This window comes from Leuciscus leuciscus, assembly GCF_965113295.1.
Source record: "Leuciscus leuciscus genome assembly, chromosome: 7".
NCBI classification, from domain to species: domain Eukaryota; kingdom Metazoa; phylum Chordata; class Actinopteri; order Cypriniformes; family Leuciscidae; genus Leuciscus; species Leuciscus leuciscus.
Genome location: NC_138731.1, coordinates 1,380,204 through 1,398,387, shown reverse-complemented (window position 1 = coordinate 1,398,387; position 18,184 = coordinate 1,380,204). Strand labels below are relative to the sequence as shown.

Genomic DNA, 18,184 nt, shown 5'->3' with positions numbered 1-18,184 from the left:
GCTTCATTTGGATTTTCATATCTATAAATCTCATCCCAGTTACACTTATTTAATTCCATTTGCAGTGTTTCAATTGCTTCAGATGTTCTATGTCTCACTGTTCTTGAATATATGGTTGGACCTGATGGTGATTTAAACACATTTTGAAAACATGCAAAGACAGGCAGGTGGTCACTAATATCGGTCATTAAAATACCTCCATCAATTTTACCAATATCATTTGTAAATATATTATCAATTAATGTTGCTGATACTGTTGTTATTCTTGTTGGCTTTGCTATCACTGGGAATAATGTACTATTATAAAAGGCATTATTAAATTCTGTGGTCTTCTTATGTCCACCTGGATTAAGCAGGTCAACATTAAAGTCACCACAAACAATATTTGTCTTATTTCCATTTGAGTTGAACATGTTTCCTACAAACTCATTAAAAATATCCAATGATGAACCAGGGGCCTGTACCATGAAGCCGGTTTAGGTGGCTAGCAGGGATGTAGTGGAGGCTAAACGCACGTAAACGCCGTTTACGCACCTCCCAAAATTTGGAAATAGCGTTTGCCCAAAATTTCGTGCTCTAAATTTCACGATATTTGAGCGGACTTTGCTTTTCCAGTGCGTGATCGCCGATCGGCACATGATGCGAGCATTTGGGCCGTTAACCCTTTAGGCGCCAGAGGTTTTTAGCCAGACAAAATCCCCTTGCCTTTCCTGATAGTTACTTGTATGAAAGATACAGATTTTCCACGGAAGGAATGTCTTATGTTTGCGAACTTCTTGAGCCGCACATAAAGAATTTAACACGTCGAATTCATGCACTTACTGTACCGCAAATATTGCGTTTTTTTTTTTGTTGCAAGTGGTACATTCCTCCACGGTGGGTGACGCACAGAAGCTATAGGGGAAAACACATTTTGTCGAACCATTCGTAAGGTGGCCCTCGCTCTGCAGGAGTACATGAATAGTTTCATTAATAGTGTTCCCCGGACATTTATCGACCATGTCCATAAAAGAGGGCTTTTATAAAATTGCCGGTAAGATATATTGATAGGGTGACATCACATGAACACATTTTTTTTTTTTTTTCAAAAAGCAAATTGCACAAATGTACTATACAATATAATAAATGTTAAGAATTATTTTAAATCTTTATTATTATTCTGTTAATCTTATGATAGGATTCCCTAGCTTTCTTAGTAGTACAAATACGTTCTATATTTATGTAAAATTATGTATGTATGTGTAGCCTGTGTGTAATATAGCCTATTTTTATAATATATAAAAAATGTGCATGTATCATTTTTTATACATTATAAAAATAGGCTATAGGCTATATTACACATACATACATAATTTTACATTAAATATAGAACGTATTTGTTTAACTTACACATTAACAATCAGCAATCTTTCTCCAACAGTCTTCTCTTGCTTTGGCAGCAGAGACCGTATTGTTTCGAGCTTGAAATACATATTTAAATTCATCGTAATTATGAATGATTATCTCTTGCTCCTCCGCAGGAAAATATATCACTCTCGCTCTACTACCCGCTATTGGTTGTTCAGTGTCGACGTCACTCTTTTATGTGCACGCGCGCGTGGAGTAATCATAGCTTGAGGATCAAAGCCTGAGTTGACAGAGAAAGTTGATGAGCTGCATCATGGTACCAATAAAGCCTGATTACATCGGTTTGGTTTTGTCAACTCAAAACTAATCCTGTAACCCCGAGTTTGTTCCGCTACCTTCATGGTACAGGCCCCAGATGTTCTATATATACAACAAACAATTATTTTCTTTTGTTTTTCCATATGAATCTCAACAGTAACACATTCCAATATATTTTCAATAGTGGTTGACATACTAGCCATTATATACATTGCAAACTTGAGTCCACATAAAGAGCGACTCCACCTCCTCTCCTATCTTTTCTATTCATTACAAACATTTGATATCCCTCTAATTCTACATCTGCCAATTTGTCTTCGTCCAACCATGTTTCAGAGACAGCTACAACACTAAATTTTGGAAGCAGGTTCAAAAAGTCTTTGATTTTTGAAAAGTTACTCCACAAACTTATACTATTTAAATGTATTACAGAAAAGGCATGTTTCATATTCACTCCTCTCTTAAACTGTTCTTCCGTATAATAGTGACAATTTGGCTGACTACACAAATATTTGTCCGGATCAATATCTCGTTCAATGTCATACTTGCTATAATTTGTATCATCTATCTCGACACCTAGATGTAATATATTGTCCTCATCAATATTAGGCTACATACTGCCATTTATAAAAAATAGACTAATAACAAAAACAAACGTTAACTAAAATAAATACTCTACAAGTCCGTACGATAGTCCTCATGTCCATTAACAACAAAAGAAATAAATCTTCATAAAGTTCATCACCCATTTTTGCAAAGAAAATTGTAATCTTCTTATCTTGAAAAGTGGTCTGATCGACGGTATTGAATAGGTATCTCGTGCAATTTACAATTAGAGTTACTTGAACTGTTCCAAATCTTTTGTTTCCCTTACCGCGATCACCTTTGATTCTTCTGGCATCCCATTTGTACGGACAAGAACACGACCATTTCTGGTCCATGTCGCCTGTATCTTCTTTTGTTTCCACAAACTCCTCGCTTGCCTCGCAATATCTGCATTCTTTCTGGTAAGGTGTTCGTTAATGTACACGCCACTTCCCCTTAGCTTGCGTGCTTGTCGCAGTAAATCATCCTTGCGCTTTCTGTTCGCAAAGCAAACTACTATCGCCGGATTGGCAGGCTTTCGCTTACTGGGAAGCAGGTGACAAGCCGATATATCCTTCGTGTCAATGGTGATGTCCTTTGTTGCAAGAAAAATTTTCACTTGTTGCTCCAGTGTTTGTAGCTCCTCTGCCGGTGTGTTTTCCCCCTCCATAGCGCGCCCGGTGCCAGCTGCAGCTACTCGGGCGTAACTACGGTGCTTTGTTTCCAATCCATGATTACTTCGTCTACTCGCATACTGTTCTAGGTCATCAATTCTTCTCTCTAGCCCATTTATGACCTCATCCTTCTCCGAAAGAAGTACTTTTAGATTCTTCACTTCATCCAACAGCGTCACTATCTTATCTTGCTGCTGCATCAGGGTGAAGATATCTTTAGACATAGAGTTTAGCGATCTCTTGATTTCTTCCAACTCATGGTTTACTTCCACCTGTGGATCTATTCTCTTAGGCGGCATATTTGATCCAGTTGAACATCAATAAATGACGATTTTAGATCAATTTTAGATCAGTTTGCTTCTTCTGGTTCACCAGCGTGCAGCGTGCTGATCACATGACATATAACCATATAAGATAACATTTTAATCTGTCATATGGTCATGTCACAATGGCCCTCATTTATCAATCTTGCGTAGAAACGGGCGTATATGTTGGCGTAAGATTATGCTTACACTCCTCTCACCGCCTGATTTATGAAGCTGTGCTTACCTTTGAAATCCAGGTGTACGCAATACCTGCCTTTGATAAATGCCGCGGCTGAAAACGATCGTCATTAGAATAACACGCCACTATATTCAAGTCTCCGCTTCCCCCACGCCCTCATTTTACGCCATGGACACACGGAAGACGGCAAAGAAGAGAAACTTGGATGAGCAAATGACCTATCACAATGCATTATTTTACAGCACGTGTTTTGAAACAATTAGCATTTAATTTCGTATCACGTCACATGTATTGGGGTGTACAATAGTGATGATGATGTGATGTGGAGTACCATTCATTCACATGAATAATTGCATGACAATTTGTAATATTCTTCTTATTATTATTATGGTTTTTATTATTAATGACGCTTATTGTTATTTAGAAGAAGAATGTCGTTATTATTATTATTATTATTTGTATTATTATTATTACAGTATTATTTAAAAGAAGAAGAATGTCATTTTTATTATTTTGTCAGTCTGAGTTATTTTTTGGTCATTGAAAGCCTTTCATTACAGAACCCAGTCCGTGCGCACCTGCCGGGCCTAACCATCGTTTCAAAGAATAGTACGACGGCGAGCGCGTCGAGTATAGAGTATTACCAACGCATTCTCATCCTAGGGCGTCATATTTGGGGAGGTGCGCGCGCAGTCTGCGGAGACTCGCGCTGCGGAGCCAGGCCAAAGTATAAACAAGGCTTGAAACATCAGGTAAACCGCACAGGCTCGCAACTGAAGGAATACATATGCCTACAAATCAAATGCTTTGGTAAAGTCACACAAATTAAACATTGAAGTCCATGTTGCACAAAAATAAACACTGAAGTTTATAATTACTATATTGTTTTGTTTTTTGTTTTTTTACAGTGGGTCATAATATATCATATATTTTAGTTTGTCAGTGCGTTTTGTGGTGTTAGGAATTGTTTTTCTGCGCATTTCCACACTCAGTCAAAACGTGCGTACACCACCTCCTGAGCTGGCGTAGGATTTGAGCGTGCCGTACGCCAACGTCCATATTGATAAATCTCAAAGTCACCATGGTTTTGGGTGTACGCTAGGTGTACGCTGGAAATTTGGTGTACGCACTTTTGATAAATGAGGGCCAATGTGCCCAACCTATGGGGCATGTTGTCACATTTCACTTCCATTCTTTCGGGGTATATCAAGAAAAAGTATACACTGTATTAATAAAACAAAACCACTTAATTGTACTAGATGTGTGAAATTTTGTGCCAAAAAATAAATAGGCTACTCTGAAGATCCAAAGTAGATTTACACAAACTGAGAAATTCAAAAAGCGTTATGTTGTGCCCTGCTCTCCCCCTATATATATATATATATATATATATATGGGTGATTCTTAGACTATAGTCACTTTTATGTACTTTGGTCATATTTTTAAAAATACATATAATTTTGGACAAATTCCACTTTCTTTGTCAAACTAACAATAAAACCACCTTAAAAACTTTTTACCACCTTTCTATTATGATTTTTTTCATACTTTTCAACCTCCTTATAGGTGTCAAAATCACTGTTTTCTCCTTGTCCCAGACCCAGTCTTTTAAACTTCAACATTGAAAATACAGTTTAAAAATATGACTTATCTGGTAACTATGAATATACCGAAATTAAGCACTAGTAAAATAATTAAAATACATTATAGTATTTAATGTGAGACCACTATCAATATTACTTTTTCACATCTATGCATTTGGCAGAAGCTTTTATCCAAAGCAACTTACATTGCATTTCAAGCTACACATTTACATTCTTATCAATTCTTGCTTTCCCTGGGAATTGAACCCATGACCTTGGTGTTGCAAGTGCCAACGCTCTACTGTTTGAGCTACAGGAAAGCTCAATTTATACAAAATATTGCTGTCCCACAGATTAATGTAAGTTTGTGTGAAAGATCGTTTAGGTGGTTTCTATGGAAATGTTCAGTGACATCAGAGCACATGTTGGACATGGAGGCAATTAAAATTTTCATCAAGAACAAAGGAAGAAAAATCAAGGTAAATATTGCTTGATCAGTTCATATATTTATTCTACGTCATTTCCAAACATGCTGTACCTTCAAGGGTGTTTTTAAAAAGTAAACAAAAAAAAGTTAAATAAGAGTCATTTCCACCACAGTCATTTCCAGCACACTGCCCTCTGTGGTGGAAATGACAGCATGTGGTGGAAATTACATTTATGGTTATAAAGTACAATTGATTGATTATATTATAATGTATTACAATACTTTTTATATTTATATTTATATTATGATATTATGTATATATATATATATATATCCCTCCTCCTTGAACTGCCACCTTATCGTGGCGGAGAGGTTTGAGTACCCGAATGATCCTAGGAGCTATGTTGTCCAGGGCTATATGCCCCTGGGAGGAGTTCGGTGAGGCCTTGGAGAAGGACTATCGTTTGGCCTCGAAGAGATTCTGGCAAACCACCCAGCGCCTCAGGAGGGGAAAGCAGTGCTCTACCAACACTGTCTACAGTGGAGGTGGGCAGCTGTGGACCTCAACTGGGGATATCGTTGGATGGTGGAAGGAATACTTTGAGGATCTCCTCAATCCCACCGACACGTCTTCCATTGAGGAAGCAGAGGCTGAGGGCTCAGAGGTGGACCCGTCCATCATCCAAGCTGAAGTCACATAAGTAGTCAAGAAGCTCCTCAGTGGCAAGGCACCGGGGGTGGATGAGATCTGCCCTGAGTACCTCAAGTCTCTGGATGTTGTGGGGCTGTCTTGGCTGACACGCCTCTGCAACATCGCGTGGCGGTCGGGGACAGTACCTTTTTAAAAGAAGGGGGACCGGAGGGTGTGTTCCAACTACAGGGGGGTCTATGCCAGGGTATTGGAGAGGAGAATTCAGCTGATAGTAGAACCTCGGATTCAGGAGGAACAGTGCAGTTTTCGTCCCGGTCATGGAACACTGGACCAGCTCTATACCCTCTACAGGGTGCTGGAGGGTTCATGGGAGTTTGCCCAACCAATCCACATGTGCTTTGTGGATTTGGAGAAGGCATTCGACTGTGTCCCTCGCGGCGTCCTGTGGAGGGTGCTCTGGGAGTATGAGGTCCGGGGCCCTTTACTAAGGGCTGTCCGGTCCCGGTGGCTGCGTGATCCCTTAGAGATAGGGTGAGGAGCTCGGTCACTCAGGAGGAGCTCAGAGTAGAGCCGCTGCTCCTCCACATCGAGAGGGGCCAGCTGAGGTGGCTCGGGCATCTGTTCCAGGTGACTCCTGGAAGCCTTCCCGGCAAGGTGTTCCGGGCATGTCCCACCGGGAGGAGGCCCCGGGGTAGACCTAGGACATGCTTGAGGGATTATGTCTCCCGGCTGGCCTGGGAACGCATCGGTGTCCCCCCGGAAGAGCTGGAGAAAGTTTCTGGGGAGAGGGAAGTCTGGGCGTCTCTGCTTAGACTGCTGCCCCCACGACCCGGCCCCGGATAAGCGGAAGAAGATTGATGGATGGATTATGATATTTTTTTTTTTATTGCTAAATTATTGTAACGACAATGACTATGACATGCGGTCACATGCTGTTCAAATTAGTAAATCCTGATCTCCAAGTCTGCTTGAACGGTCAAAATTGCATCTTTGTGGCTCCCCCGAGGGACATTTGAGTCACATAAGGAAACCCTGTTTTCTTAGAATCCCCTCTAAAACCCCCATTTCAGCTCTGGACTCCCTGTGACTTTTACAACCTCACAGACTCGTGACATTCCAGAACACACACACACGTACACACACACACACACACACACACACACACACCAACATCCTTTTGTGTTTAACTTAAAATGTGTGTAACTCAGACTGGTATCTGAACTTCCTGAATGTATGTGTGATTAATGTTGTTTTGATCATATAGTTCTGATCTTCGAGTGTTTGGATCTGAAATGTATTTTTGAAGGATGTTCTCCCAGTAGAATCGCATTCCGTAACCCGAGCTCATTGGCAGGTCATAAAATTTGACCACAGAGCTATCCAGCCCTATGCATGAGATAACAGGGTCGCAACATTCCAACACACACACATACAAACACACTCTGGACTGTGAAACAGAAACCCCCTACAGAAAAGGACTTTTACCCATAAAGTCACTCTTAAAGGTACTAAATATATAAAGTTGTGTGTTAAGAGGTGTGTGTAAACCATAGGAAAGCATATGTCCTATTTGTGACCTTAATAGAACTGCTATTGCCTATACAAATGCATAATAATGTATCGTTGCATGGCTACAACGCCTAGATTCTATTTTTGATATCTCTGTAATCCTCTCCAGCTAACGGAGTTGAATTCCAATAACAGAATTCAGTGATGCGCATTGTTTTATAAGTTCATATGTATGGAGAAAATCCTCTCCAGTTAAAGTCAATCATGACTCATTCGAGTGGGCGTGTCTAACCGGACAAAGGAATCTTCCCGCTCGAAAAATCTCGACAGCTGATTCGTCCTACACGAAGGAGGGGACGGCACCTGGGACACTGATAAAAGTCCAAAATCTCTTCTCTTCGCTCTCTCTTCCCCCTCTCAACTCATCCAACTTCTCTGGACCCTCTTCCTCGGCGCAGCGCTTCTCCAAAGGAACATCTGGAGGAGGCCCTGGCCTTCTCCATCGAACGAACCCATGTTCGAGTCGTAACAGCCGGTCTTTGCAACTAAGATTTCCAGCCTCTCCCATCCCGGGAGACGAATCTGAACTTTCTCGGTAACGTTAAATTCAAGTGAGCCTTTACATCGTTTTTCGAAACGACCCAGAAGACAAAGCTAGACGCAAACCAGCCGGACACGCGCACGCGCGCGTCCCCTTTTCAGCATCACACTGAAAGAGTACCACATCTCGCAAGTATATTGATTCCTATAAAAGCTGTTCCAGGTGTCTAGGTCTTAGGTCTGTGATTTAAGTTACCCTCTATCTTCCCTCTATATCTTTCTTTCTTTCATTTCATTTTCATTCTGATCACGCTATGTTTATGTTTTTGTTCGGTTAAATGTTTAAATGTTTGTCTGTTTTATCGTTTGCATTTTACGTACGTTTATATTTGTAGCTTATAATCTCTAGCGTGTGCCATTTTATTAATAAACCCATTTATACTTTTAACTGTCTCTGTGTTTGAAAACCCACTTTTTATAAAGTCAATGAAACAAAAGATCTATAAAGCTACAGGCTCTATATTATAAAACTACTTTGAGTAGTTTTAATTTATAAACCCAAAGAGGTTTTGTCTTCGTGGCCAGAAGACAAACTTTCTTGGAGTTTTGTAAACAGGAATACTTCTTCTTAACTGTAATGATCAGACAGTACAGAACGAGGCATTTCCTATAATTGATAAAGTAAATGCATATGCGATTTATGAATTATGACCATGCGTTATAAATATTAATATTGCCAAAATTCCCTATATTCTTGAGCTAATTCGCATTAACCCAGAGGCATTTACGCTACATTATATTACTATATATTATTATATTATTCATTGATTTCATTTTTATCTATTTTTATTTAAGTATGCACTGTAACCGTTCATCTGTGAGACAAATCAGTTTTCTACATCAAACTCCTCAGTACTCAGGTGGTTATGTTTAATGACTTGATTAATTCACTGTCATTTCCACAACACCCTGTCATTTCCATCACCACACACATTTTTTAAAAATATTTAAAAAAACTCATCACACATTAAAATTGTATCCACAATTTATGAGATCATGCTCTACTTAATATAAAAATTCAAGTTATTTATTTTGTAATAAGCTCTTGCCCAAACCAATATTACATTTCAGAGTGTGACAGGTGTACAGTTCAGCATTTTGTCCTTAGGGCAGTTAATTTATCTCATTGACAAAGGTATAATTATTGTACATTGTGGAAAAACTGATTTAAAAAAAAACTGATTGTTACAAAAACGATCTTAGACAATTCTTGAGTGACATAATAAGTTATTCTATTGTTAAATAACAGCTGTATATTGAGATGTGGTGGAAATGACATTTGTTCATTGCAGGTCGGAAAAAAATAACAATTTCTCTTGTAATCTAAGTTTGTCCTCTCTAACAGACCTTAAAACTATACAAATTATTAAACTTATGAGACTGTGCTAGTTTTATGCGACTTTTGAACAAGTTTTTTTTTTTTTTACTTCACGAAGCCCTAGTTGAAGAAACGCTCATGTATGTGTGTGTATATATATATATATATATATATATAATATCGCCCACTTCAAGGGCTCCCTTGGAAGGGAGGAGGGCAATAGGGATGATCACTTCCGCTTGGAATGTTCCCTAAATTGTGCCATTGCGCGATAGTGTGTCATTGGTCATCACAGACGCTGCTCCGTGTTTAAGTGATACTCCGCTAAAACAGCGACGGAGAAGGAGAGTGTGTGACAGGAGCGTGTGTGACAGGAGACATGAAGAGAAATAAAGCGGAGGTGGAGAGATACATTTCTATAGTTCAAGGCTCCTTTCCCTCTCAGAAAGAGGTAATTATGATGATGTCAGGAATAAGACGACGGTGTCTTCATTGTTATCTCGTATGAACTTTCCTTTAGTAGGTCATTGTTTCAAAGTCACTAAGCTTCGCTTTTCTCTTTTCCACGCAAATGTTGTCAGAAACGCCTCAGTGAAGTGGCTTTCAGAGAGGTGTATTTTTTTGGTTCTGTTTACAGTACACCTGTTCACTTCATGCGTTTTTTGCTGATCCGATAGCTATCTGATTTGTCAAAAATATTTGATTTACACTTGGTCACATTTAAATGTGTCTCGGGAAAATGGATATAAATCCGACCTTCAATTCCTGCGCTCTAGACTATGCAGTTCTCCGTTTCAACTGCATTCACCGAAAAGCAACAAATATGAGCTGGAATGTATTTTTCAACAGCTAATTTAAAAATCAAAAACTGTAATAGGAGAGAGCGGCAACAGCACTGCTAAAATAATTTAGTTTCTTTACTTTTAATGATGATGACTGTGTATTGAACATCTGCGACTTATTGTAGCTGACTTTCACTTTCAGTTGCGAGTTTGCTGAATAGATACCTACCCAGCTAACACACGACGTAACAGTTACGTAATGTATTCGTACTTTTTGGTCATATGACTTGACGAATTGACGACCTAACTAATTTCATTACCATTAAATAACCAACTCAGAACGTCGCCTCCAGAGGTGGACAGTAACAAAGTAGGCTACATTTACTGCACTGTAAAAAAAAAAACCGTGAAAAAACGGTATTATTCCGGCAGCTGGGGCGCCAGAAAATTACCGTAAAATAACGGCAAAAAACAATCTCGTTAAAATACAGTAATTTTCCATAATTAAATAACAGATTATATCTTTAATATTACATAAAATCTTATGTAATTATTGGGATTTTTAACGTTTAAAAAAAGTCATATACACCTTTAAAACAATTAAATACTGTAAATTTAAGGTTTTATACAATTATTTTATATAATAATGCTGTCTATCTACAGTAATTTTCTTTTAATATAGTTTTTCTGTGTAAAATAACAATGAAATTATGTATAAAAAATGCACACAAGTACATAAATTCAAATACAAATGTTTGTAAATTTACAGTTTTTATTTTTATTTGTACCGATCCAATTTCACAACATCTCTAATTAAGTTCTTAATAATAGCAAATGTACAGTCAATTTCTTTTAAATTAACTAAATGTATGAGTACAGAATACCTGCATATTTACAGTATTAGTAATTGAACAAACACTAAACATCAAGATAAGTGATTGATAGGAAATAGATGCTTAGTATATAATTTAGAACATGTAAATATATCCACAATAAAAAGCAATTACCGTATACCTTTACAGTGTAACTTATTTTAACATTTACAATTACATTTTATCCAAAGTGACTAACCAATTAAGATAATAATTAAAGATAATAAAAAGCAACAAGTGCAGTGACAAGTCCCAGTTAGTCGCACAGTACACATAGCAAGGTTTTTTTTTTTACAAAGATATAGTATTATTGGGTGAAGTGTTTATGAAAAAGATGGATCTTTAGCAGTTTCTTGAAAATGTGTTGAGTTGCGCCGGTCATTCCACCACCAGGAAACAGTCCAGGTAAATGTCAGTGAAAGTGGTTTTGTGTCTCTTTGGGATGATGGCACCACAAGGCGCCGTTCACTTGCAGAACACATGCTTCTGGAGGACACATAGATCTGAAGCAGTGAGTTTAGGCATAGGGCTACCTTTAAAGACAACTCTTGCTGCAGCATCTGGATCAGTTGCAGAGGTTTGACTGATACTGGAAGAGCTGCCAGGAGAGCATTACAATAGCCCAGTCTGGATAGAACAAGAGAGTTGTGTAGCTCCGATAGGAAGGGCCTGATCCTCCTAATGATAAGGCAAATCAGCAGGATCACAGCAAGTATGTTTTGGCTGAAAGTTGAACCATAAGCAGTTCTGTCTTGGCAAGGCTGATTTGAAGGTGAAGGTCATTCATCCAGCAAGAATTTTCCATCAGGTAGGCTGAGATGCGAGCAGCAACCGTCAGATCATCTGGCTGGATTAAAAGGTAGAGATATGTGTCATTAAGATATTAGTGATAGGAAAAGTCATGTTTCTAAATGACAGAGCCTATAAAAAAAAAGAAAGAAAGATGGGTGGAATCTAACACAATCGTAATCTTGCTGTAGCAAATCCAAACCTTGTGCATACTTTTAGTGCAATCATATGGAATCAGAAGACTGTTATGAACATATGGAATCAGAACCATTATGATTTTTATGTTTTAATGAATTCTTCCCATACCTTGTTTGCCATGATCATCTGCTTTCCACGTGACCTGAAATCACACACACACAAGTTATTTTAAAACTCAGTATTAGATTTACACATGTCAGAATATGTTCCATTGGGACAATGCAAAAACTCAACGGACTATGATCTTGAAGCTGAGCTGGAAAGGCCAGCTGTAATATTTTGAGCTGCCATGTGATTTTAGCTAAGTTACATTTATAGAAAGTAACATTAAATGAATATGATTTACTGTGACCTAGACCTAGATACACCTAGGGGTTCATCATGTTGTATTCCTATTCTAGTCTTCCTGTTCTAGGCTTTCCTATATCATCAACAAGTACGTTAAGTTACAGACAGTATTTCGATTTCTTAACGGTCTTAATAAAGTTAGTCATGTTAACTATTACGATATAAACAAAAGAAACACAGTAGGCCTATTTTTAGTAAAACTGTGGCTATTACAATGGTAAAAAAATCAGCTAAAAACGTGTTTACTACAATTTTACTATAATAAAATAAAGTAAAAAAAAAATGTTTACAAAAAAAAAAAAAAAAAAAAATTGAAAAATAACGTTTTCAGCTTCCAGACATGGTTTCAAAATGTCCCGCCATTTAAGAGATTGGTTTAATGTTACTGACTATCATAACGAAGATTTTATACACAATTATGGACTTTAATATGAATAACAAGTCTACTAAAGATTGTTTTAGGTCTATAAGTTAACAAGTAAGTTAGAGTGGGTTCAACTGATCTTTCTTAACACAGATCGATAATTGAAAAGACCCATGCTGCATTTGTGTTTTGCCCTCGACGCCAGTTATGACTGAACATAATTTAAGAATGCTAACGTTAGCATGGAAACAGTCTAACCACTTAACACAAATGTAATATAAAATATCATTTACATGTAGTATTAGACTCTTACCTCAGCCGTTGATCGGTCGGGATGAGGTCTGCTGTGACGAACCAGGCTCACTGAAAAAGGGCGCGTTATTTCCGGACTGACCGACACCAGACTACAACTAATATGTGTTCAGCAGCGCTCCTGCTCACGGCTGCTTCTGTCGAATACGATTATAGCTCTGAATTCAAATCTCCCGCTTGCCCTTGACACAGATCGACGACAGAGACAGATTTGTAGCTAACCGTTGTGGGCTGGGCGGGACTAAGCAACGAAACGTAATGGCGGATAATTTGAATCTGCGCGCGGCCGCGCGCGCGGGCACACACACACACATTCAAACGCACACAAAGCCACGCAATGTGCAGCAACGCAGATTTGGAAAAACGATTCATAAAAGACATAAAATATAGGCCTAAATGAAATTTACGGGCAAATACAAATGATGATCAAAATGAACATCTATTTGCAAGACAAAATTAAAAGATTATAAATAATTAAATAGGCCTGCCTAATGTGTGGACAAATCTTAAAACTCACTTTAACCCCCACATGCTTAATAATCTTTAAGGAAAACATGTTAAGTGACTGCTGATTTCTGCAGTTATACCTTATTTTCTTTGTTTTCTAATTCCACAGAAATAATCTGTAAAATATTACTTAATTTTTTATGTAAAATTACACATAACCCTATAAAATTACAGATAATTTCCTTTAAAAAACGTTAAATTAATGTAAAACCACAATAAAAGCAATTACCTGTAAATTTAATAGTGGATCTTTAAATTACAACAAATATCTGTAAAATAACAGGTATTCACTGTATAATGACAAAACGGCAAAATTCTGTAAAAAATACAGACAGTTTCCTGTAAATTTACAGTTTTTTTTTACAGTGTGTACTGTACTTAAGTACACTTTTTTGATAAGGCCTATCTGTACTTTACTTGAGGATTATTTTTTTCTGGGAACTTTTTACTTTAACTTCACTACATTTGAAAGGCAAATATCGTACTTTTTACTCCACTACATTTCTGTCAAGGTCCTTGAGTAGTAAACGTCAGTCAGGGGATGTTTTGGTTGCAAGGGTTGCATTTAGGTTGGAAATGAAAGTCGGATTTAAACCGATTTTCATTTTCAACAACAATACAATGTCTATATCCAACGTTGGAGATTAATGTCAATCTGACGCTGGATTCTGATATAAACCTGATTTTAATTTTCAGCGTTGGGTTTGGTCTTCTAAATGTGAATTTTGACATTGTTTTGGAGCACACTAGCTTACAGATAACTGTAAGGATAACATATTCATACTAAAAGCCAAAAAAACTTTAAATTGGGCACTATTTGATGAAACCATTGTGGACGTTTTTGAGTGCACTTATTCAATCTCACATTCAATCCCACTACTGGAACTGTGTTCTTGAAATAAATGTGATATTGATATGAGGGAAGGCAGGCATAGATTCAGAGGCATAAGATACTGTAAGTATTACACACAACAATGCAACAATAATAAAACAATGCATTGACATTTACTTTTTACTTTTGATACTTAAGTTCTTTTAAAAACGAGGACTTTTACTTAAGGAAAAATCGGTCCTTACAACTTTTACTTGTAATGAAGTAATATTTGACCAGTAGTGTCTGTACTTTCACACAAGTAAGGAAGTTGTGTACTTTGTCCACCTCTGGACGCCACTACGTTCTCCTAACATTATAAGATTACTAAGACCGTTCCAGATAGGTCAAGGTCACTTTTATTTATATAGCACCTTAAAACAACATTTCTGCTGACCAAGGTGCTTCACAAAACACAATAAAAATAACAGTCACACAAAAATACAGAGTATAACAATTTTAATTAGCAACTTAAACCATACATTTTAAAAAAAATCAAGATTAAGAATTAACTCACTAAGACTAACATATCCAAAGTTATTAATAGACCTGAGAAAAAAAATATATATATAAGTTTAAAAAATATATATATATAAATATAAGTTTTTTAGAGATGACTTCAATTCAGATAAAGAAGAAGATAGCCTAGCAGATTGAGGTAGTGAATTCCACAGCTTAGAGGAACATATGGAGAAGGCTCTGTCTCCTTTAGATTTCAAGCGAGACACTGGGACGATTAATAGTTTGTCAGAGGATGATCTGAGAGATCTTTGGGGAGAGTATGGACAAATAAGGTCTGAGATGTAAACTGGAGCCAGACCGTGCAAGGCTTTAAATACCAAGGTTAAAAGCTTGTAATCAATTCTGTATTTAACTGGTAGCCAATGTAAATGTAACAAAATAGGGGTGATATGCTCAGGCTTTTTCTTCCCCATTAAGAAGCGAACTGCAGCATTTTGAACCAGTTGCAGACGTGATAGGGAAAACTGGTTAATACCAGCATACAGAGCATTGCAATAATCAAGTCTTGTTGAAATAAACTGGAAAAAACTGGCTCTGACAACAGAGTTCATTTGTTTGTTGAATTTTAACTCTGAATCAACCACAACACCCAAGTTCTTTACATGAGTGCGGATATTGGCTTGCAGAGGTCCTCTAAACTAGAGCTCAGGACGTCCACCAAATGGGGGGAGCCAAATAAAATGACCTTAGTCTTGTTTTCATTTAACTGGAGAAAAGGATCGCCCATCCAACTTTTAATGTCATTTACACAGGTTAACAAATCAGATAAGGACGTAGACCCAGGTTTTATTGACGCATATGATGCATGTATCATCCGCATAAATGTGATCTTGTGAGATTCAAAAGTGTAATGAAGAGGGAGGATATATAAAGAAAAGAAAATCAGGCCCAAAATGGAGCCCTGCGGCACTTCACCTGTGACAGAAGCAGGCGATGAATGAAATTGACCTGTCTCCAAAGAGAAGCTCCTCTCAGAGAAATAGGACTCAAACCACTCTGCTTCACTTCAGTGTAACGACGAATTATTATCTTTTTTCCGAAGTGTTAACAACTTAGTGTTAACTAATAATTGTTGCAAACTGGTACTACCAACAAAATATTAGTGCATTCCTGGAACTGGGCGTCGTTACACTACATCCTTATGCATCGCTTTCTGCCAGGACTTTTACGGGCTTTTCCCAAATAAGTGAAGTGATGTCGACGTCAGGGTTAGCGGTAGCATGAGCCGTCAGGCAAGTGTTATTTAAATAAACTCCTGATGTACCTAGTTTGGTACTATTCTGGGCATTATTAGTGGGGTAATTTACGAGATACATCCTTGGCTCCATTAGCGCCTGCACTAAGCCATTCGGCTGATATCTCTAGATAAGCTCTAACTTTAATAATGTTCGACCAAGGGAAAAAAGGCTTCTGGGGGGTGTTTGGCTCGAGGTCATGGTGCAAAGGACCCTAGGTTGAAATTACTCCGAACTATCCCTTTAACAAGCTCCTCACCTAACTTCTCCTGTATTCTACATTTACATTTACATTTATTCATTTAGCTGACGCTTTTATACAAAGCGACTTACAATTGCTATATATGTCAGAGGTCGCACGCCTCTGGAGCAACTAGGGGTTAAGTGTCTTGCTCAGGGACACATTGGTGTCTCACAGTGGATTCGAACCCGGGTCTCTCACACCAAAGGCATGTGTCTTATCCATTGCGCCACCACCACCCCTATTAGAAGACTATTCTATTAGTCTTCTTATCTGAAACTAGTAAAGCAGCATCATCCGCAAATATAAAAACATACTACACTCACACACCTCTTGGATATAATTTATATATAACAAAAATAAAAGAGGGCCAAGTACACTACCCTGTGGGACTCCATTATTCACATTAATACTCTCAGAAAGTATCCCTCCAACATCAACCTTTTGCACTCTCCCTCTTAAACACGACGCCATCCATGAATTTACAGTACTCAAAAAACCCATAGCACTTAATTTATTCAATAATATTGAATGGTTCACCATATCAAAAGCTTTTTGATGATCCAGCAAAACCATTCCACACAAATTTCCTCTATCAATCTCTTTCCTAATAAAATCTGTCAAATATAATAAGCAAGTATCTGTTTAATATGTCCTTTTGAAACCAGATTGAAAATCATAAATTAAACTATTCTTGCTAACATAATCATAAATCTGTTTATACACAACTTTTTCTATTATTTTAGAAGCTACACTCAGAATAGAAACTGGTCGATAATTACTTGAATCCTGTCTGTTACCCTTCTTATGTATTGGATTAATTGGATTATGCGTGTTTAGATGTAGGTTGGATGTCCAGATATCGGACATGTGTCTGATTTTAAAACCACATTTGGAAGTTGCTCAGATCAAATGTGGAAAAAAAAACCCAGATCTCGTGCGTATATTTGCGTTTACACGTGTGCAACAAATTCCGATCTGTGTCAGATGCGAGTAAAAAATCTGATTTTGTTCAGTTTTTACTGATGTGGTTTGAGTGAATCCGTCTCAAATGCGTTTCGGAGGGCATTTACACCTGATCTGAGTGACCAGGTGTAACAGGCCCTTTCACTCGGTGTTTGTTCTGTGACTTTATCCTGTCCTGAAGAGAAACTCTCTTTTACTGCTTTAGCTGAAGTTGACCTTTAACTAGAACAAAACCTTTAATCCTTGCCTGTTCTAGCTCATCATATTCTGAACCATGTTCAAAACTTTATTACTAGCACGTGTTTATTATTTCAGATCAATCTCTTGTTCCTTGCTTTGGATAAAAGTGTCTAAGTTAATAAATGTTACTGTAGATGTCTACTTGTTCACTGTAAACCCATATAATTGAGCAGAACTCAACATTTGAGGTTATAAGTTACATCTATTATCAAGTTTATAAACTTCATGATTATCTTCAGATTTTGATTTAGTTAATTGCACGATTTGAAGTGTTTAATAAGATCATAACTCATACAGTTTTGGGGCGCGTCTCTAATAAATGGAGAAATGATGAATGTTGATGGACTGATTGATTGTGTTATTGTAATGGTCTTGTCTCTGAACACTTACAGATGATGTACCTGTAGGGCTGAGTAAAAA

General features: G+C 37.6%; 1 protein-coding gene and 1 long non-coding RNA gene across 2 annotated transcripts in view; one reads left to right on the top strand and one right to left on the bottom strand.

Moving 5' to 3' along the window:
• Window positions 1–9,780: 9,780 nt before the first annotated feature.
• Window positions 9,781–18,184, top strand: part of LOC309502198 (E3 SUMO-protein ligase RanBP2-like) — a 103,732-nt gene continuing 95,328 nt past the window's right edge. The window contains 1 exon segment of the mRNA XM_082174476.1: window positions 9,781–9,968. Coding sequence (XP_082030602.1) covers window positions 9,897–9,968 — 72 coding nt within the window. The 5' untranslated portion in view covers window positions 9,781–9,896.
• On the bottom strand, window positions 10,704–14,049 carry LOC309502203. Its single transcript, XR_014207188.1, has 3 exons — window positions 13,184–14,049; window positions 12,267–12,300; window positions 10,704–12,018 (listed from the first exon to the last, which is right to left on the bottom strand). It is a non-coding gene; the product is annotated as an uncharacterized lncRNA (long non-coding RNA).